Source organism: Toxotes jaculatrix, chromosome 21 (assembly GCF_017976425.1).
Source record: "Toxotes jaculatrix isolate fToxJac2 chromosome 21, fToxJac2.pri, whole genome shotgun sequence".
Lineage (NCBI taxonomy): Eukaryota > Metazoa > Chordata > Actinopteri > Toxotidae > Toxotes > Toxotes jaculatrix.
Genome location: NC_054414.1, coordinates 6,155,218 through 6,177,058, shown reverse-complemented (window position 1 = coordinate 6,177,058; position 21,841 = coordinate 6,155,218). Strand labels below are relative to the sequence as shown.

Sequence of the window (21,841 nt, the reverse complement as noted above, 5' to 3'; positions counted from 1 at the left end):
TAGAAAAGTTTTCTCCAAAGTGGAATAAACTACATGTACATTTAAGTTACAGAGGCATGAAAACAGGTAAAATGATTACTCGGTAGGTTCCTGATTACTTGACAACAATGAAGGAAAGGAATGGATGGTGCTCACCAACACAACTTTCCTTGGCTGTGGTTTTAAAAGTTTGGGTTTCCTTGTTTTGTCTCCAATGGGAGCTGTGGGGACAAAACAAAAGTTAGTGGTTTTGCAGAGATGTGTTTATCAAATATAATGTATATATTTATGTGTACAACAAGAACCAGACCTCTCCATCACAACCACAAACTTAACAGATGCTCCCCTCCTTCACATCATCTTTAGCCAGACAATTGTGAGGATAATAGGACATGTATTTTTATATTAACCCTGGATTAGAAAACTATGTGTCATATGAGAGGGGTTGCCTCCATAGATGAGCCCACAAAGAATTATCACCCAACCTTGTAGTTCCTCTCAGCTGTTACAGCGTTTTGGCTTCTTTTAGGTAATTGTTTTGGTTTTATGGCCTGAAACTAAAAAGAACAGTTGGACATTTTGGGAAATACACGTATTCACCTTCTGACCTGAAGTTAGATGATACCACTGAAACCAGTGAGCTTAACTTAGTTTAGATGAAGACTGGCAACAGAGGGAAATGGCTAGCCTGGCTTTTCCAGCGCTTCCAAAGCTCATTAATTAACATGTTTCATCGGGTTTGCTTCAGCCATACAATGACATGTGAGAAATGTTTGCCTTTTTACAGGGATATGAGCTTGACTTTTTTTTTTTACTTTTTATGCTAATAGTATGTCAATACAGTGTGATGATAGGATGGTAATAAAGTCACTATGACTTTTTAAAAAAAAGTCTTTTGCTTTCAGTTAAAAACGATGATACATTACACTCCACATGCTAATTAAGAAGTGGACTTGGTGTGACTAAGCTGTGGTTTGTTAGGGGTGAGAAAGTTTTCCCAGTCAACTTCAGGAAACATCCTCATAACTCCAGAGTTTATATGTGGAAGCGGTGGATGTCGACCTCTAATGCCAGCATGTCTTCATGTTTGGAAAGCCACACAGAACAAAATGAACCAAGTGTAAACCTCAGTTTGGACCGATGCTGTTTCTGCTGGTGTTCTTTATGGAAAATAAGTAAAATATAAATACATGTAATTACAACTTAGAGGAATTATAATCTGCTTTCTTTTGAGAAAACCTTTCACCTTTTGCAACATGTTTAAGACCACAGAAAACTTTACCTTTGGCTGGTATCTCTGGTGGTATCTCATCTTGATAGTCTCTGCTCCTTTTCTTCCTGTACCTCCTCTCCTTCTGAGGCAGTGCAGGAGACACACTAACCACACTGGTAACTGTCTCTCCTGAGCTAAAGTGAAAATAGATTACAAGAGGTTCAGTGCAGTAAAGAACACCTGATTGCTTGTTTGCTTTTTTTTTTTTTTTTTGGTTATTAGGAATTATAAAAGAATTTTATTTAAATGTGAAGCTGCATTGCCCTAAAATCTTACCTGTTCTGAGGGCTTTTAACAAGGTGGTAATTATCTGCAAAGATATAACACATTTAGAAACGTAACAACTGGTGCAGTTGATGATTATCAGTGGGGAGTGATCTTGACATTGCCGCTAACCTTTTAATCTCTGCTTCTTCTGTATGTACTGGCAGGTTACCGTCACCGTGAACATGCACATGCACAACAGGCCCACTGAGCAGATCAGCACTGCACACAGGTACACATCTGAAACACACAAACACGTACACACACACACATTAGTCCACCAGCACAGCAGCCTCGTGCCACTGCTTCACTGCACACAAAAATCTGAAGGAAAAAAAAAAAGTACATGAAATGCTGAGCTATTTAAGGCACTGTAGTATATCCTTTGGGCTGGGTTATTTTTGCCTGCCAAGGACGATACAGTGCCAGTCCACCACAAACACACACATACACTAACACACTCAGACACACACTAAAAATACGACGACTTACCTTCAAACAAGCTCCACAGGCTTTCTTTGGCCTTGGTGGCCGGTAGGACATGCACTGCATGGAGAAAGAAAGAGAGAAGAGAAACATGTAAAGTCTGCAGTCATCACTGTGGCTTCCCTGCTGCCTGATTACACACCGGCAAGAGTTTAAATAAAGCGAAGTCTAGGAAGACAGAGAGGCGAGGTGGGTCTCCTCCCTGCCTGATCCGGTCTCAGATTCACTGTCCAAAGTTGAGAAAAAGGCTAAATAACTCATCCACATTAGAGCAAAAAGTTGGTTTAAAGATATGCATCACTGTAAACTTTTACCTCACATCCACCCGTTCTTTGAGCCCACCCATCTCCTTCACCTTCATAACAAACTGTTGTGGTAAAAGAGGGCAGCCCTCCTCGGGGGACATGCTTTTTCTATCTGTGACGCCAACAACATGAACATTAAAAGGCTGCCAGGAACATTCAGATCATCGTCTTTTTGATTTACCGGCCGTCAAGTTTCCCTGTTTGCCATGACAGTAAATAAAGAAATATGGAGAAGAACAACATAAAACAAACACTGGAAAAACAAATAGCTGGTCTAATTTACATTCTTGAGGATGCCTCAGTTGCTTGTATTTTTTTTAGAAAGAAGTGAGAGGTGAGACATGCAACAAGCTAGGTATTAAACTGAGAAACTTGCAAGATAAGCACCTTAACTATTAGGCCACCATTCACATGCTGTAACCCTGTGGTAAGAATCACATGACTTTTGCCTCAAGACTTCTCATTTCCAGTTGGTGACTGTTTATATGGCAGATTTAAATCACTTTGTCATGACTTTATCAGCTGTAGCTTGCTCCTTTTCATTCTAACTTAGGCTTATGAGCAGCTGCTCATAAGCCTGCAAAGGGTCTTAAATATGCATTTGATAGCTACATTCATGATCTTTGAAAACCCAGAATTCAGACTTAAGATAAAATTTACAGCCATAAGATAGCATCCTCACCAACTGATGGTGAGAAGGATTGTTTTTGTACTGTATTTAGGGTAAAGGTAATTAGTCTTACAGTACAGTGAGAAACCATATGACACCTCTGCTGTGACTTGTTATGGTTGCTAAGCTTGACTGGATGATTACTACATGGGGAGGGATTAGTGAACAGTAGATTTAAACAAAACCATAACATGCACAAATTACAAGAATGAGGAGAAGCTTATTAAATTGAATGTGACTTAAATTGGCTTTTCAGAGTTACTGTATCTTAGATAAGATATGGCTCACTGTACATCCCAGAGTAGAGCAGTTATGCCCCAAAAATCAATTATGAGCACCAGTGGGGGATCAAAGGCCTGTGAATGCAGCCTAAATCTGTAATGAGAATCCCAGCTAAAGGCTGCTTGTATCTAAAATGACTGAGAATGTATTTCCCATACTCAACGTGAAGTCTCGCCCCACACACTCACTCATTTCTCCACCCCATCTGACCGCAGTCGTCTTAACACCACTGTACTCTTGCTGAGCTGGTGGCAGGAAGCTCGTGAAGTGACACCCACCGGGACATCTTGAAATACCCCAAACCACCAGCAGCTGACGACGAACAGGCTCGCCACCACGCCGGCTGGAAACTTTCCCATAGGCAGACTGGCTGCTCTTATGTGCTGACTGACTGACTGACTGCCAAACCAACAAGCATACCTCAGATAATCCAAACACACAGTTTATCTGCACACACAAAAAGGACCTTTATCTGTAGGTAAATGAAAGGAGGAGAAGGTAGAAGCAAAGACTGCAGGTCTGAAAAAGCTAAGATGGAATTCTAGAAAGCATTTTCTGCAAAATGCTGCATCATGCATATACTTCTACAGTCAAACCACTCATTTTGTTATAGGGTAACATTTATTAAGGCTAAATTTCACTGTGCAAGACCAGAAATAACAGGGCACCCTCATTCATACACAACATCTTTCACCAGTTCACTACGCAATATGTTTAGTGAGTTTAGCCAGTTTAGAAAATGAAATGCACTAAGCAGCGTTGTTTGCATTCAGTTTAATTACTTACTCTTATACTGGTGTTATCAACCACACATCGTTTTCATAGAATTTAAGTTTTTTAAACAATGTAAAGCAGCCGATTTACATGTTTCAGTACTTTAGGTTAAAAGCTGTTCATAAGTAATAGCAATAGTCCTCACACTGGGACTGTTGGGAAGATACCTTTGGACTTTGTCCCCATCTGTGAAACCACTAACCCACGCTGACCATATGTGACCTACATTCTGCTGTTTGGAAACACACTGCTCTCAATCTTTTTTAAATGGAAGATAGACAAGACTTGGCTGTAAAATTTTTGCCGTATATTTACTTTGCAAATCTGAGCAGGCTTGCAGGTTAAATGGTTTTGGCAGCACTTTTATGTTGAACACCTGTTTTATCAGCATGAATCTGTCAGAGCCACTCGACTTGATGCTGGGGGCAAAAAGTCTTTGGACTTGAAAAAATTGCCACCAATCAAGAATTTCTACAGAAGGCATGATGAATTCAACACACAAGTAAAGTTTCGTATCTGTGTTAAAACTATGGCAAATAAATCACTGTAAGTCTCAGCCCATTATTTGAAACAGACTTTCTCCGTTTGTTTCAACTGGCAGATGATTCAATTTAAAGCCCTACCCTTCGTTCACAGTAAATTTATTCACAGCATAAATCTTGATAACATCTATGACGTTTATGTGGTGTTTTTGCCTCAGGTTCTGTGTAGCTCTGTCAGTGAGGCAGCTGTACATGTTGGAATAATCAGAAATTGGACACTGTGTGCCATAAAACTGCCTTTTATCCTCATCTACAAAATGTCTTCTTTTTACAGCAACTTTTGAATGGCAGAAGACTGCATCTGACTAAGTGGAAACATTCAACAGACTACTTTTTGTTCATCGCATCCACAGAGTTGCATTCAGTTGCTGACTGTATTTCAGATTTGTGGCTATTTTGGTGCCCCAACAAACCCCGTAAACATCAATACACAGACGTGGACTGGAGAGAATAATGATCCTCTGTGTCTTCTTTATCCACTGAGTTAGTCAATGCTCTAATTTGCTGTATTATAAATGAGTGGAGATGAATGTATGTACACAGTAGTGTTGTGTGTCTTGACAAAGCGTCAAATAATCCACCCTTTAACTTCCTGTTGCGTCTCTGCATCTTTTCTTCTAAGAATTAGCATCTCTCTGTACACTTGTTCACTGTGTCCCTTTTATGGACATAAACATAGCCCGGGTTTATTGGTTTCTTATTCATATGTCCTCCTCCTTTTTATGCCAGTTTCTCTTACAGGAAAAGCTCCTGATGTGTGTGGCCTCAGAATTGTGATATTTCTGATTTTCATTTTTCCTTCTAGAGCTGCCAGTAGAGTACCCAGAGGTCCATGTTCTTACTATATTTAGACCCATGCCACATCCGTACCCTATGTCTTATAAACACACTTGTCAACTCGAAGTCACCCACATATGTTATAGAAATACGTAAAAGTTTGGTTTGTTTATGCCAAGAGGAGGCTGTATCCACACTGGGCTCTGCCCTCAGTTTTGCTACCAAACCCTCTGACCTCTCTGGATGTGTTTATTATAGCAGTAGTAAGTAGAGTAATCAGAGTTTTTTGTGTGAGACAGATTGTGGAAACACCTGGTTGCCTAATGTTATCCGACCACAAGAATTCCATCAGTTTGACGTCACACACACACACACACACACACACACACACACACACACACACACACACACACACACACACACACACACTCACACACACATTTGTCTCAGCCATCTGCTGTGTCTCATTTGAAGTGGGGACCAAGAGCAATGGTCCCACAGGGGCTTTAACCCCTCAGATTTGTAGCTGATGTTTATCATAGCTGTCAACCGTTGGTGTGGACATTTAGAAAAAATACAAATGTAGGATCCAGCGTTTGTTGATGCTTGACTCATACGAAGACCTAAAGGTCAGGATGTCTTGGCCTCCGATTTTGACCTCAAATGGCCAAAATGTTGATTTTGACCGTTTGTATTAAATAGGTAGCTTACACTTTAAACTGATTTCAACTGGATCCTTGCATCATCGATTCCTGTGTCTGTAATCTTTTAAAATTTGTATTGTTTCTTACCTTTCAAATTAACTTCACTAACTAATCTATATGGTTTTTCAAAACTTTTCTAATTGGATTTCAATAATAAAGTTTGATTAAACACGTGTATGTGGAGTAAATAATCAAATTTGATACTATAAACTACAAACTATGGTTGCAAATAGAAAATAAATCAAAATCTAGAAATAATGTGCAATATCCATATTGTGAAAGGCTACAATTTTTTTTTTTATGGTAATTGTAACAGGCTGCTGAACAAGGGACTTATTCTGGTCTCATCCTAAATCTCTGGCTTTGCTTCTTGTCACCTCGACTGTGTAATGAAAAATAAATGATGTAGTTTTATTTTCTACATCTATTGCCATTCGTGTCATGATTGCGGTATTCATCCAAAAATGTTGCGGTAGGGTTTTTTATTATTATCACTGAAACCATAATGGGCCGGTACTTCCTTGGATGAAAATAGCTCTCCACATCCCTGACCACTAAAGGTTGAGAGCCAGACACAAGCCAGCTGCCCACTCGACTGTCACTGCACACAAACATTCAAACTTTACCTTCCCCAGCACAACTATCTCTTGTTGCAGTTCTGCTGAGTCTCTCTGGATTCTCACCCTGTTCTACTTTTGGGAGGGAAACTCCTCGTCAGGGCCAATGTCAACAGCTCTTGGTAGGGACTGTGTGTCTGCCTGAGCCCTGACTTGGCTGTGGACACCCTGAAAGTCACAGCCTGTCGGAACGCTTCCATGGAAAATGTGGTGAGCAACGTCTACTGTTGTTCAAAGTGGAGAGGAACACTAACAGTACTACAGCAATAAATTTAAAGATGAATTGTTTTCAGATTCAGACTCACTCAAGATAAAAAGCAGCAATATGCAGACACAGGGTAAAGCCACCGATCATTTACTGAAACCCCTCACCCAGATTGTGCAGCCTATTCATATCTTAACAATATACTGTGCCTAGTTACCTACCTATAGGTTTGTTAAGCTTTGAATCTTCTAAGAGCTTGTGGGGTGGGGTTATTTTTCTAGCTTCTCCAAAACTAAAAAATGCACTTGTTTAACTCATGTAAGAAACGGATCAAACTGTGTTTATCTGCACTAAGCTACAAATGTGAGTATGCTTGACTCTCCTACAAACCCAGTAGTAACCAAAGCCATCATTAGGTAACTATGAAAGTATTGAACGTATGAATGTATGAAAGCATGAACAGATACGTAAGATCAAGAAGCTAAACGGGGTTATGTTATTATGAATTAGCAGCCTGATCTTACACTAACTAGCTTTTCCCTATTTATTATTATTATCATTATTATTTTATTCTACGTGGACCAACAACAGAGAAAACATTGTCATCCAACTCATGAGGCCAATATTAGCTTTAATAACTAGCTGCAGCAAATAAAATCTCTCATCTCAACCGACACATCGATGGTCGTCAGCTACAAATGCAATGTCTCAGCTAGGAGAGAGAAATGATAAAGCTTTTAAAGTCTGGTTCTGGTTTTATGAAAGTGAAGAGATCTCTGTGCAGTATCTGGTACCAGTGGATGTGTCATCCGTTCCGTTGAGCAAACGTCTCTTATGCCAGTGGCGGCGCTGAAACCTCACACTCTCTCTGCTCTTTCTCCAAGATCATCTTCTCAGTCAAAGCCGCAACTCGATGCACTGGAGGATCCTTTTATCTTCAGGCTTGTTTCTAACCAATGACATTTCCCTTCCAAAATCAAAAGCAGGACAGTACATTTTTTTTCTCAGTGAACCAACTTCACCAATGCTTCAGACAGATGAATTACATCATCCAGTTGTGGTCAGAAAAACTGCTACTACGGGAGACACAGAGCTGCTTCCCTTTTTCTTCTATCTGCAGTGTAGGTTTGCACATTTTAATTTTACCTACACAACTTTGACTTAAACAGTGATTTATCTGGGGGCAATTGACAGGATTGGCACCAAGCATGTGATGGCACAAAGGGTTGGTAAGCCTCAAGCCTTTAGGTTAAGTTCATTGTATGAGCCCTTACTGACTGACAGATATTTAACAGGGCATCTGGGACCTTTTTCAAACGTCCAGCTAAAACCTCAAACAGTTAGATGTGTCCACAGCTGGGAGCTGCTCAGTAACAGTCACACTTTTCTGCTGCTGGCCATGGAATATCTCTGTAGACCAACCTGGCATCTGTTGAAAACTATCTGCGGTCGTACTATTATCAAAACAGCATTTGTCATTGCCTCTGTTGTGGTTTCAGAAATAGTTGTTAAGTCTCCGAGCTGCACTATTAAAGCCGGTGATGTCATTCTGTGAGAAACTGGGCTGCAGCTACTGGTGCCTTCTACCAAGAAATAATGGTGGTGGCCTAATGCGCTGGTTCCCAGCTTTTTTTTGGCTCAAGACCCCAGTTTTAGTTATGTCAATTCATAACCCCACTAATTTAAAACAGACATTTCTCTGCTATTGTACTGGGACGTGTTCCCCTCACTTTTTCTGTTAACTTTCTTACTAAAATCTCTTTCAACAGTGTTTTCTCACTGTCCAACCTCCACAGTGCAGATGAGAGAAGGTCTGAGTTGATAAAAGTGTTCATCAGAGTCACCTTCAATTATTGCCATGTGTCCAAAGCAATATACTTAATGAGCCGTTGTGAATGCTTTGCAAACTTTTTTTCCCCCTGAGTTTTGCCTCTCAGGCTAAATACAGACTGCTCGACATTAAAGACTCCCAGAGTTTTTGACCTCTTGTAGCACTAGATCCTACATAGTTACCAAGTCCTGAAGAACAAATCAGGACCCACCGGATAATTAATCACAAGCTAACGAGTAATTAAGAAGTAATTAGCAAATAATATTACTTGATAACAGCAAGAAGTTATGTATTTAAACAGTGTTAATGATCACTTCCAAGATATCTGTAAATCGGTGTATTGACTCATTTATAATTCCTGGTTGAGTCTGAACGACCTGCTAAATGACTCATAGCAAGTGAAATGGTGCAGCATATTAAGTTGTTAACTGCCATTGTTTCTTGATTAGCTTTGTGTTAGTGAGTCCTATTTTTGCCAAAGTTCAGCTACAGTAGATCCACTGTTGAACTGCTGAGTTTGAGTGGTTGGTTTGTGCAGATTGGAGAGCCCATGTCCTAATCTTTAGCAAGCTAAAAGCTGTTTACAGCTACCGTTCAAGTATGACTTTGGTTGGAGCATCCTTTTATGAAACGCCTGGTACTGGTCTTACAATTATAAGTGTGTGTACACTCTTTTTTTTTTTTTTTACCTGGCATAATCTTCAAACTGACCGCTCTAAGGTGCACTTAAACCACTTGTGAGCAACTTAACAAATGTCAAGCAAGGTGATGCTCATAAAGTATCCGTACTTGGCAAATCTTTCAGTGTTAAGAGAGTGGCAGGAAAAAACTGAATAATAAATCCAGCCCTCACCTCTGAGCTCAGTAGCAGCAGTGGAGTTGGATGAGGCCTTCCAGCGGTCCTGGTGCTTTTTAAACTCCTGCACTCGGCACATGTAGAGCCCCCGGTCCCCCTCTGAGACATTCAAGATGAGTAGGTCAAAGATCTTCCCCTGCTTTACCACTGTCAGCTTCAGTTTGGGCCACGGGAAGCTCTTAGTGTAGTTGCCATAGAAACGGGCCTTCCTCATGTTGACGCGGGCAATTAGGAGCTCGTCCTCCAGCCGGTCTGTGCCCGCTGGTAGGAAGGTCCATTTCACCACTGGTAAAGCTGTATTTCGGCGCCGTTGGGACACAACACAGGAGAGAGTGATATTTTGACCCTCCTGGGCCACGGTGAAGGGGGATGGGGTGATGGTGACGTTGATGGCCAAACACAAATCTGGAGAAGCAAGTTTTAGAGAATTATTTTAGAAAGTGTACTTACCTACAGCATGCAGTAACAAGACTTTTGGTATTATTTCTTAACAAAACTCATGTGACTCTGAAGCCATGTTTCTCATTACTGCTTTTGCGATAATGTTAACAGCCACATTCAGACCAGTGCCATCACTTCTGAAATATGGATGTTACATCTATGTTAAGTTATAATGAGTGCTAGGGACTGAAGAGATGTTGTGTGGACAGAGATTTTTCTGAAAATGGCTAGAAACCACAAGTTCAGACTATAATTTCAGGTTTACACACTTTAGTGTGGACATTAATTCTGAGCTGAATTTCATTGTGATTGTAATTTTAGGTTTAAAACTGCTTTAAAACTGACAAAAAGTTTTACAGTGTAAGTAAAACTAGTCTGAGTGGAAACAAGTCACAAAACCGTCGCCACTCAAGGAACTTTTGACTGTCTTAACAAGCATTATTACTTCCCATTTTTCTCAGTTTTGTCAACAACTTTTTGATAACAAAAAGTTCATTGCTGCTGCCTGACTTTCAACTATCAGGGAAAATAGGAAAGGTTGTCTTGTCATGGGCTTCAGTTTGGGATTCACTGCATATCTATGGAGTTTAGATCAATTTTTAAAGGTTGCTGTGTCAGATGTGAGGGAAAAACACGAATATAAGGAAAAGTTTTATCTAAAAGCAGCACTCTGAAGATCTGTATTAACACAGGGAATGGAAGCCGTTTTCATTCCCTTTCCAATTGGCCCTTGAAAGTCACATTGAAGTTAAATGCAGCATAATGGTTTAAAGATGGTACGCATTACCAGAAGAAGCAGCTAATGCCTCACTGACCGAGGTGAACTTGTCTCTTGATCACCAGAGCAGCACAAAAGAACGATAATCAGCGTAACAAATGTACTGAAGGTTTGTTCCACAAGTGGAAGCTACACATCATATCTGAGATGCATACAGTCCAGGACTCGCAGTTTAGTGTTGTTGCTCAACAGTCCACTTCCCTCTCGCGCTGACAGCCGTGTTGTTTTTGGAACGTGACGACATACGTGGGATGAATATTGAGGAATGAACCTTATTGCTGCATGTGTTGCATGACAACATATCACACGTCCTTTTTTTCCATCGCTGGGCATTTTCACATCCCGCACTTTGCATGACACGCAAGCATTTTTACTGTCACACAAGTCAGATGCTTTGAGCGCAGCACGTAATCAAAATCACTGCCTTGTTTACAGTTTTTGTCTTTCATTTGCTTTTGGAAAATATAGTTGAGAGGTTGAAAAAAATTGTTTTTGTTGTTGAAATGTGATTTTAAACACTAAACTGTTACATTTAATAATCTGTTTTTGACAGCAGAACACTGAGATCACTGTAAATAAATGCAGAGGTGAGACTGAAAGCTCTGTTTTGCTTTCAAACACTCACAGGACAACCACCAATTTTCACTTTGGAATCCCCTCTCATCTCTGCAAACATTTGCAAGTTTGAAAAACTTGTTATTTTCTTGCCAACACACCCTGCAATCTCTTGGAAGTGCATTTATTTTAGCAGTAACTGGAAACATTGTGTAGAGGTTTTACAGCAGTTTAAAAAAAAGCATCTTATCTAGAAAAAAATGTTTTTCTCCATCTCTCCTCACCCAGCACCCCAACATCCTCCTTGATTCTCAGATGTTTTCTACAAAGCGTCTCTAACAGGTAGTGGACACTGTTTTGTCTCTAACACATCCAGTCTGGTATGAAGCAAAACAAACTTTTCCTACCTCCAAACAGTGCTCGAGTCAGGAGAGCGAAGACCACAGAGGAGATCTTCATTTTCCACGGCCGTGAGCCTCCATAAACTCTCAGTTAAATGCCTCTGAAGAAAAGAAGCCCCAGGTTTCCTCCTCCTCCTCCTCTTCTTCTTCTCTTTTTCCCTCCTAGCAGAGGAGTGTAATATGAAACATTGGACACTCTGTTTCTACTCAGAACCTCCCTCCGCCCCTCCCCCCTCCTGTCACACACAGTGAAAACACATTTGGCAGACTCACGTGCGCACACACCAGCATTTGCACATGCACGCAGAGCAGACAGAAACAGACAGGTGAGCATGTGCGAGGACACACACACACATACTCACGTGAACACACCTCTGGTTCTGGCGAGGGAGTGGGAAATGTAATTTCCTGTGCAGGATGGAGGGGAGGGAGGAGATTGACGCCGAGCAAATCCCACTTCCAGCTGTGGAGGACAGCAGGCGCAGACCTCAGTCAGGGCTTTTATTTTGGAACACACACACACATGCTTGACACAGGGGAGGGGTGGGGGTTTGCAGCTCGTGTTTGTGTGTGGGCATATCTGTGGTAAACAAAATGATGGAAAATAACATTTTATATAGATTAATTTTGCATTTAAAGTTAGCCATCTTAATTGTCCCAGAATTTCCTTGTGCTAAACTGATGTGGTTCCTCAAACTGCTTCAAAATGGGTCCTTGAAAACTATGGTTAGTGTTGTGTCTGTGTACGTCTGTGTGTGTCTACATCTATCTCCCATCATCTCTTGTCTCGTGTAACAGGATCCCACAGTGAATCTTTGTGCGGCAGTCTGTCAGCTCTGGGTTTTTTGGGACACTTTTCTGGCTTTTATCAAACCTTAGAGAGCAGCGCTTTGGAGATCTGGGACACTTCTGATTTACAGATAATAGTGGAGACTGCTTGCAGGGCCTCGTAAGTGCTCCTAGTCTGGCGACAGCCTGACAAATGGCGCTGATCCCCTCACAAAGAAGTCGCCACTTTGCTAAAGCTCTATAATCTACAGCATTCAGTGCAAAATATGGTGTCGGATTTACCTGAATTAGGGCTCTAAGTCCTTGATCATGTGTTTTTCTTGTTTATTATTGTTTCTGCAAACAGTTTGTTCCTTAATGTTGTACATCAGACTAAAAAAACCCCCCAAAATTGTATTTTTAAGTTGCATGACCTGCATTAATTCAGTGACTATGCTGTAAACAGTAAGACTTAAACAGTGAGTACATCTGTTTATTATTATTAGTTATTATTCTGTGTTGGCATATAGAGTTACCAGTAAAGACGTTTTTTTATTGGTTCTTCTTTATCCATCTCTGGTCTGGAGGAGGCAGTCAAAGACACTTGGCAGAGCACTCAGATTCCTAATTAGGATGATACAGATCATATGGTACGGAGGTGGAACAGCGCCAAAACTCTCCAGCCTGAGAGCTAAGTGTGTTTGCAGTAACTGTAAAAGTACAATAAATTACAACACAGGACACTGGTCTAATAATATGTTGAGCTCACAAAAATAATGACTACATAAATTACAACTAATTACTCTTCTGTGGAAACAAGACAAGCTCCATCTGCTGATGAAGGTCATGTGATCAAAAGCTCCAGAACTGCTGCTAAATGGACTTTGTGGTGCGACTTTTTTTTTTTTTTTTTTAATCATTCATACACAGTTCTTACATTTATAGATGTTAGATCTCATGTCCCATCTTCAGAATGAACTGTTTTGGAAATGAAGTTTGTTTCAGTTCCAATAGCAAAATTAGCATGTTAGCAATGCAGCTTAAAAAGTTAACAAAAAGTGTGCACAAATTTGATGGATAGGTTGTCCTTTGTTTTAAGTTGATCATCGGATGTACAGATGTCTTCCAAAACTTGGATGACAGTTGAGGAACAGAAAAAGTTTTTGGGTTTGCATTCTCCTATGCACTTTTTAGATAGATAGATAGATAGATACTTACATTAATTTGTACCGTACGTATCCATGAAATGCACATTGTCAGAGTGAAGCTGCAGAATGTTTTCATGACCAGTGAATGGTACTTGAGAAGTTGCTTACTTAAAGGAAACGATCATTGTCATTATCCACATGTGATTAACTGTCAATCAGTGATAGATGTTTAAGTTCTGAATACAAGTAATTAAAGTACAAAGAATCATTATAAATGCTTCTCTGGTTCCTCTGTCTTTAAGGTAAATGTTGCCACCTTGTGGAAAATGTATGAAATGTTTGTTAGTCCTGAAGCTTTCTGCTGATTGTAGTGAATAATCTCTGTGCAGTAAGTGTGTCAGTAGAGCAGCTGGGTTTTTCAAGAAAAGAGCAAAACAAAAAGCACATAAATCTACATATTCAGGTTCTTAAATGACTGGAAATTTATATTCAAACTCTACACGGTCATAGAAAAACACAATTCTCTTCAGATGTACATTATAAAAAGCATAATGATACATGTTATTGAGGAACAAGTACAAGAGGTAAAACAGTTTTACACTGAAGTTTGTGCAACTAAAAAGTGAGGAGACGAGAGGCCCCCTGCATGACCTGTCACCCAGATGCCACTTCTGTAGGGTTCACATTGTCCTGTAGATCCCCCTGCCTGACCTTTAACACTGCATGTCAGTGGACTCTGTCGCCATGGGATTCTCTGATTGGCTGAAGTTGCTCAAAGTGAGCATGTGAGGCTGTGGTTGAGAGTAAATAAAAGTTATGGAAACCAGTGCATGTTTCCCTCAATTAACAAAATAAAAGAAAGAGATTAATTTTTTGTTTTTGTCATTGCAAAACATTTAGGGTTCATCTTCATGTCTTCTATGATTGCCACATATAAATGGGCAAAAAAAATCCCATAAAGTTTTGTGTTTGTGTTGATTGTATTATAATTATTATGTCAGTATAATGATCAAAACAAGTTATAAGGTTTATGTCTTACCTCTCTGGCTCTCTTTGCAGTACTGTCTGTATTAAAATCTGTATGTAGAAGAACAATTTGAGACATGGTGACATAAACATGCAAATCACATTTTCTGTTATTTACACATAAAGAGTAATTTACAAGACCCTAACAAGACAAACATAAGAAACAGAATTTGGAAATGTATTGTAAGTTGATGTATCACAGAGTTCTCAAATTACAAAAGTAAGTGACCATAACGTGACCTCACCTATGGTGTTATCACGCACTTGTTTCCTGATGATGCAGATCTTGATGATAATGAATACAGCAGCTAAGAACAGGCCGATCCCAGCTCCTATCAAAACGTACTTTATTTCTGGAGGAAAAACAAGCGGCGGACATGAAATGGCTGATAGCAAACAAGATGCGAAACAACAACACCTGCAACAGAGGAGGACATCAGTTTGGGCAATGCTAGCTCATGTTCAGCCCTCCTGATAGTCTGAACAGCACGTGTGTGTGTGTTTGGTGTGTGGGGTGGTGTGTGGGGTGGGCTTATGGGAGAGCGAAGAGAGGGAAGAGAAGATGTTTGGTTTCACAACTTGTTTACTCTGTGGAAGATAAAGGTCTCAGTCATGGTCTCATGCTCGTTTCTGCATATGAAATTGCGTCACGTGTTTGCAATTTGAATCCTGAACATCTAGGAATCATTTGTGGGGGGGTGGGGGTGGGGGGGATTACTGGTCAACTCATCTGAGCCGTCCTACTTACAAAGTTCACTTTACAACCAGAGCTGATTGGAAATCATTCCAGTGGTTTGAAAGTTGTCCGGATTCCAGCAAGAATGATGGGCATTTTTCACTATATTCTCGCATTTTATTCAGTGGACAATCAGTCAGTTATTACAGAAAAATGACTGTCGGATCAATTTAAAATGAAATTAATAATTGATTGCAGCCTTGCAGTTCTCCTGCGATGGAATATATGACCTTGCCCAAGGTCTTCTGTGTGAGATAACTACCTGACACAGAAAGAAATGGGAAAGCAATTTGATAAAACACAACTTTACAACCAATGATACAAACTAAATGTGCAAACTATCTTATTAACCTAAATAATTAAAGTCTTACAACTTGGATTTTGACACAGAGTCTCTCTACGTGAGCGAGGACACAAGATGGAGCGTGGAGGCCCATGTTACAGCTGGTATTGTACCGTAGTGGTGTAAATTCCTACCAAACGTTTGATTAATTAAATTGTATAGATTGATATAATGTGGAATGAACCTGACACTTTTTGTAATTCAAGCCTCGACGGTTTTGCTCTAAAATGTAAAAACTTTACACAGACTTTTATCACAAACACAAAGGGATTTCCAGTGGCGTTACTAAAATACCGTTGCTGAATGAGTGTTTTAACAGGAAGCCACCACCATGATGGGCAGGTTATGATCAGTGCATCTTCTGCTGACCCACCTAGTTTTTCTTCAGAATCTTCTCCATCTCCTCTCACACCCATCAGCAGAAACTCTGAAACACACAATTCATTATTTTCAGGTCACAAAAACAGGCTATTCAGACAGAGAGGAAGAATGCAACACCAGTGTGTTGTTGCTCACATCAGATAAGACTGAGCTCATAGACAGCACTGTTCAGTGCAAAAACTCTTGCACAATGCTCAGTCATACACCGGCAGTAACTTTGAAAACATTGCTGGGGCAGTGGAGAAGGAGGTGTCTTGCTCAACGGCACCTTGGTTTTTACCACTAGAGGTAAAAGTCATACAACAATGAGCCTAGAGTGGTTAACCTCTGGCTACTGCCTCAGATAACATGCAGTACCATGTACTGTTAGAGGCTTTATACCGGTGCACACACACATTTTTTTTAAAGCACACTCCCAATGTGAGGCACATAAAAAAACAAGAAGTAGAACAAGAATCTATTGACAGATGTTTTACATTAAGTCATAAATAACAATTAAGTGAGGCTTTTAGGATGTGTGTCTTTCAAAACATACACAACACACACAAGCGTGCACCAATAGGTCAACACATATGGTTCACATTCTTATTTTAGACCCCGCTTGACATGTGCCTGCTGCTAGGTATGCTGACAGTGTACTGGAGCAAGACTTTTATTTTAAAATAAAGAACAAAAGTCAGAAATGACCAAATTAAAGGACTTCATTGAAAATGTGGTCTTACAAAACACCACACATACCACCCATATAGATTTTAGATGAGATCAAACAGACTGGTCTTGAATCTGGACTTAGTGCCAGTTTTGGGTTGATAGAGAACAATCTAAACAGCTGGGACTGGAATATTCTAGTGATTTACAACATGTGTCTTATTTTGGTAGTTTTGGCCAAAATTCCTATCAGTTATAATGAAACTACCAAGGTCAATAAGAAACCATTCCCCCTGGCATTGGCAATATGAGTGATCACACAGGTTTGAGTAAGAAAGAGCAGCTTTTAGTCAGACATAATGATATGACATATCTGATTATGATGATGTTATCACAATCAGTCCTTGCTAGTCATTCACACCAGCAATTTCAGATCATCTTGGTCTGGTCATTTCTTGGAGGTGCATTCAAATGACTAAGAAGCTGTTGCAAATAGCTGCTGTCATTTGTGTTAGATTCGCTAGATCAGCTTTTGCAGCATGAGTGGAATTTTAGGTTTAAGACATGCAAGGGAAAACAGAGGAAGGAACCATCCAATTTTATGAACAACTGCCAAGAGACCCTTGAGCACTCAGCGGTCCCTGTTCAGAGGCCAAAAGACAGTGGAGCGGTACTGTGGGGGGTGAGGTATGACTGTAACTGAGAGTGGAGCAGGGTGTTACTGAAGCAGAGCATACATGCTCAGCAAGTGGCTGTCTTACATTTTTAAGCCCTCAGTGGCATTCCTCTGGCAGCTCTGGGACCTGCCCTGTTGTTGCTGTAAAGTGGGATCCTTAAAGAGAACTGCAGTAAAATGCAGCTTCAGCAGAAATCAGCCAGTCATTTTTTCAGACCGCATGTTATGGGAATTAATTTTACTTTTTTGTGTAGTGGCAAAAAAATAAAATAAAATAAAATAAAATAAAATAAAATAAAATTAAATTAAATTAAATAAATTAAATAAAATGCATTTCTCTTCAAGGACCAAGCAAGAACAGGTTAAGTACCTTGCTGAAGGACACAGGCAGGAATTTGATCACTGCAGTGTTGGCTGTTGCAGGTGCCGAACCTGTGACAAGTCATGGGACGATTTACTTGTTATGTATCAGTCTATGGTAATTTCAGCTTAACGCGTCCTGAGTGTTTGGAGATAAAGTTGCCAGTGACCAGAGTGTGACCTCTTACATAATGTGCCACGTCCAGCAAGCAGAGCATGGACGGTCTAACAGTCCACTGTGGCTCTAAATCCAAGACAAGGCATTAAAAATAAGACTTATAGATTGGCAATAAAAACAAGTTTTACTACAAATGAAACTGCATTAACAATATCGTGATATGGTACAATGGCTGAAAATGGCATCCTGACAAAAAATTCTTAATTCATTGCATGGCTTTCAATAAACTTTACTGCCCTGCTAACACACAGAGCAGTTTCTTTCAGAAGCAGTGGAATCAGGCTGGCTGGCAAACTGCCTGAATCATTGCACAGCACCTACAGTACATAATACCTGAAAACGCTGCACTAAGACACTGCACTAAGGCTTTGGCTCTTAACAGAATATAAGAGAAATATTCAGTGTAAACAAAATAATTCTTTCGATTTTGATTTTTTTCTTTCATTTCGATTTCCATTCAACTAGTTTGTTTAAGAAAATTACAATAATCATGATCATTATTATTATTATTTAAAGTTTATAAGAATTAAACATACGTTAACTTGACTCTCTGTTCTTGTACTATTCATATTTAGTATATTTCGTAAAGTTCAGAAGCATTAATTTCTATTTAATAACAGTATACAGATGTCTATTGTACTCACCAGTGAGGAGAACAGCCCTCATGACAGCTGACAAACACCCACACACCTGAAATGCTCTCATGTCTCTTGTTGTTTCTAGGGCAGTCACTGACTTCTTGTAGTGCTGGGAAACTTTTTTTCAGATTTCACGATGAGCAGTTTCCTGAACTTGTGGGTTTCAGAACTACACTGATTAAAAAGATTATGCGTCTATCTGACTGTTGTTCAATGTGCTTTAAGTTGTTATAATGCAGGGGGCCTCATATTTCTTGGGGTTTTCACATTAATAAATAATATAAAATAAAATAATTTAGTGGTGATAATTACAGCAGTGGTTTCATTACAAGGACTGTTGCAATAAGTTTGTTTCTCTTGTTATTTGTAGTAAGAACTTCTAGACTCCCCTATATATTTTATTTACACAGACTGTTTCTTGCCGCATTAAGTGGCTGGCACTGATACTTGCTGAAAAGATTGTTAGAGGTACTGATGTTGATGTTAAGGTGGAAAGATTCGTGGGCCAGATGTTGCCACAGCAGACATGATACTCCTCAGATGTATTTCCCTCAATAAAATACCAAAGGTCAAGTTCTCCACTCAGACTCAGACTAGACTGGATCCAACCCAGTGGGTTTGGACTTGGGATATCATGAAGCTGATACTGTGTTTGGCAGCTGATTTTTATGCATAACTATGATGACTAAGGTAACTGTTTTGATTGGTCAGCCACCTGCAGTTTCAGCCCCCCAGCATATCAGTTGTTGCAGTCCTGTCATCACGTCCCTCACAGAAGGTAAACAATGGTTGTTTATGTGATAGAGATATGTCATGCCTGAGCCGATGGCTGCATTCTCAGCTGCTTTTAGTTTTTATATCTGTGAAATCAGAAAAATATATTTCCTTTAGTTAGGTGAAAACATATTTAGCACTACACATGCATTTCAAATTTGCACATTCAAAGGGTTTCATTTCTACAGTGACCTATTTAACACTTTCATTTACCACTCACAGGAAACAATAGTCAAATGTGAGTTTTAGCTGTGATGTGAAAACATGACACAAGGGTTCTGTAACACAAAAGATTAAACTTCCCACTGATCAGGAAGCCACTCATTTGTGTGTTGTGTCTCATTATATGTGATTTTCTAAATCTTAATGTCTTCTACTGTATACGATCTGCCCCAGCTGTCCCAGACTTCCCATACCTGGGTTTACTAGCCTGTCAGTCCTTAAGGCCAGTTACCCCCCCCCCCCCCCACCCCCACCCGCCTGCCTGTCCCAGTTCGCTTGCTAGGTCTTCATGGTTCCAAAGCCAACCAAAACACATGTGGGTGTCAGTCATAATGGCACAAACAAAAGTTGAATCCTGTGTCTGCAGGACTGGACTTCATTCCTCAGTGTCTGCTGTCCAGCTTGTCTGCTCTCTGCTTTTGAAGTTGTTTTTTCTTTCTTTCTTTTATTTACAGGCCAAAGCAATCAGAAGTGTCGGTCAAACAATTTGTGAACGTAATGGACAATAACATGTTTGGTTCATTATATTATAGCCTGTTAATGTTTGCAAGCAAACTTAGGTTAACATTAGTGTATTATTGATGACAGAGGAACAGAGAGGAGATATAATCTGCTCTGCTGTCCATATATTGCAGTTTTGTTTTGGCCAAAATATATATAAATATACAAAGTCTGTCTCTCTAAATTTATGTCTAAATTCTTGCTCTGTCACAAGCACGTCTGTGTTTGCACTTTTCAGATCACCCTGTCCTGCTCCTCCACTGGACACAACCACTCTATTCTAGCTCACAAATTTTTTAGTCTAAATTTTGATCTTGTCTCAGACTTTCAGGCTGGGTCTTGTTTACTGGTCTGAATTATTACTGAGGTAATGGAAACACACTTTGAGAAAACAGCTGATCTGTTGGGAACGATAAAGAGTCTGTAATGTTCCCTGAATTAATACATGAAACAGACATAAATGCCATATTCTTTTCAACTTGTTTATCAAATGAGGTTTGACTGGCAGAATTAGCATCGCCAGCTGTTTATCTCAATGCACTCAAACTCTGATATTCACATGACAGGATTGCATGGAGACGTGCTCCCCAGAACTATCGAAACCACCACAGCCACACATATGTTGCATTACCAGCTCATGGTTAGCTAACTGTGTAACTACCTATGCCTAAATTCCAGCTGCTGCACCAAGCAAACATGTTGTGGATTTCTTTTAACTCCCAGTAAGACTGGAAACAAGCAATTCCCTTAAAATATTACATTAAGGGAGCGCTACCAGGATTAGTAAGTCAATTATTTAATTTTAAATTGTAATCTCTTATATTGCTCTTTAAGGAAAAGAGTAACCATTACTGCCCAACACTCTCCAACAAACTTTTCACAGCCACCTTTCAGGTTTTTGGTTTACAGTTTGGTCTGAATATGATGTTAACTCTCATTATAATATGCATTAGCTTTTTGGCTTGGAGATATGGAATAAGCACTTGAGTCTAACCTGCCGTTGGAGGGTTGGAGGCAAACAGAGAAAGGTGAGAAACAGGCTAGAGGAGGTGGAGGTTTGGGGGGGCGGGCATGTGAGGCCTTATTCTGGGCAAGACATGACAGCAGACAGTAGAAGAAAAGTGCTCTCACATACAGTATCTCTGCTCACAACATGATATTCCCACACTGCTCAGCAAGTAAGTCTATCTCTCCAAAACAATGCTGGGACTTTTCCCATGTTTAAAATAAACACACCATGTTACACAGTCTATCTACAGTGCAATAATTTTATGTTTTGGAAAACAAGACACTAATTGAATATGAATTTTGGAAATATTTACATCCACTGGTTATCAAAGGGGAACAGATTTAAGTGACCGTTTTTACCTGATTCACACACTTTGACTGACACAGTGTAAGTGTATAGTATCTGTCCATTCAGCAGAAATTTGTCTAATCTGTCTAATCTGAAGACCATTTTTGCACCAAAAATTTCATGTTGCTGCCTAAAGTTAGTCAACTAACATGCTCAAGGTTAGCATTTGACAGATAAGCTGAAGTGTGGAAGTTGCAGTCAGCAGAGAGGCAGACCGTTACCTTATGAAATACAACATGACAGAAATAGACTGGCTTAAATATGGCACCTTGATGGAGCACAGCCCTGCTGATGTTGAGGCCATGGAGTCATGGAGTTGCTGCAGGGGCCAAGGAGGGCTCCGTG

At 40.0% G+C, this 21,841-nt stretch overlaps 1 protein-coding gene across 3 annotated transcripts in view; it reads right to left on the bottom strand.

Annotated features, from left to right (window-relative positions):
• Nucleotides 1-21,841, bottom strand: part of vstm4b (V-set and transmembrane domain containing 4b) — a 38,359-nt gene that overhangs the window by 7,970 nt on the left and 8,548 nt on the right. The window contains exons 1-14 of one of the 3 annotated variants that reach the window (XM_041066456.1): nt 18,649-18,719; nt 16,135-16,188; nt 14,928-15,035; nt 14,696-14,733; nt 13,446-14,447; nt 13,045-13,132; nt 12,113-12,203; nt 11,747-11,902; nt 9,563-9,970; nt 2,009-2,062; nt 1,649-1,756; nt 1,529-1,562; nt 1,262-1,386; nt 136-200 (exon numbers count right to left, since the gene is read on the bottom strand). In XM_041066456.1, the coding sequence (XP_040922390.1) occupies nt 136-200; nt 1,262-1,386; nt 1,529-1,562; nt 1,649-1,756; nt 2,009-2,062; nt 9,563-9,970; nt 11,747-11,798 (846 nt within the window). In that variant the 5' untranslated portion in view covers nt 11,799-11,902; nt 12,113-12,203; nt 13,045-13,132; ... (3 more) ...; nt 16,135-16,188; nt 18,649-18,719. Of the gene's footprint in view, nt 1-135; nt 201-1,261; nt 1,387-1,528; nt 1,563-1,648; nt 1,757-2,008; nt 2,063-9,562; nt 9,971-11,746; nt 11,903-12,112; nt 12,204-13,044; nt 13,161-13,445; nt 14,448-14,695; nt 14,734-14,927; nt 15,036-16,134; nt 16,189-18,648; nt 18,720-21,841 lie in introns of those variants that run through there. The other 2 variants (XM_041066457.1, XM_041066458.1) reach the window with 2 other exon arrangements.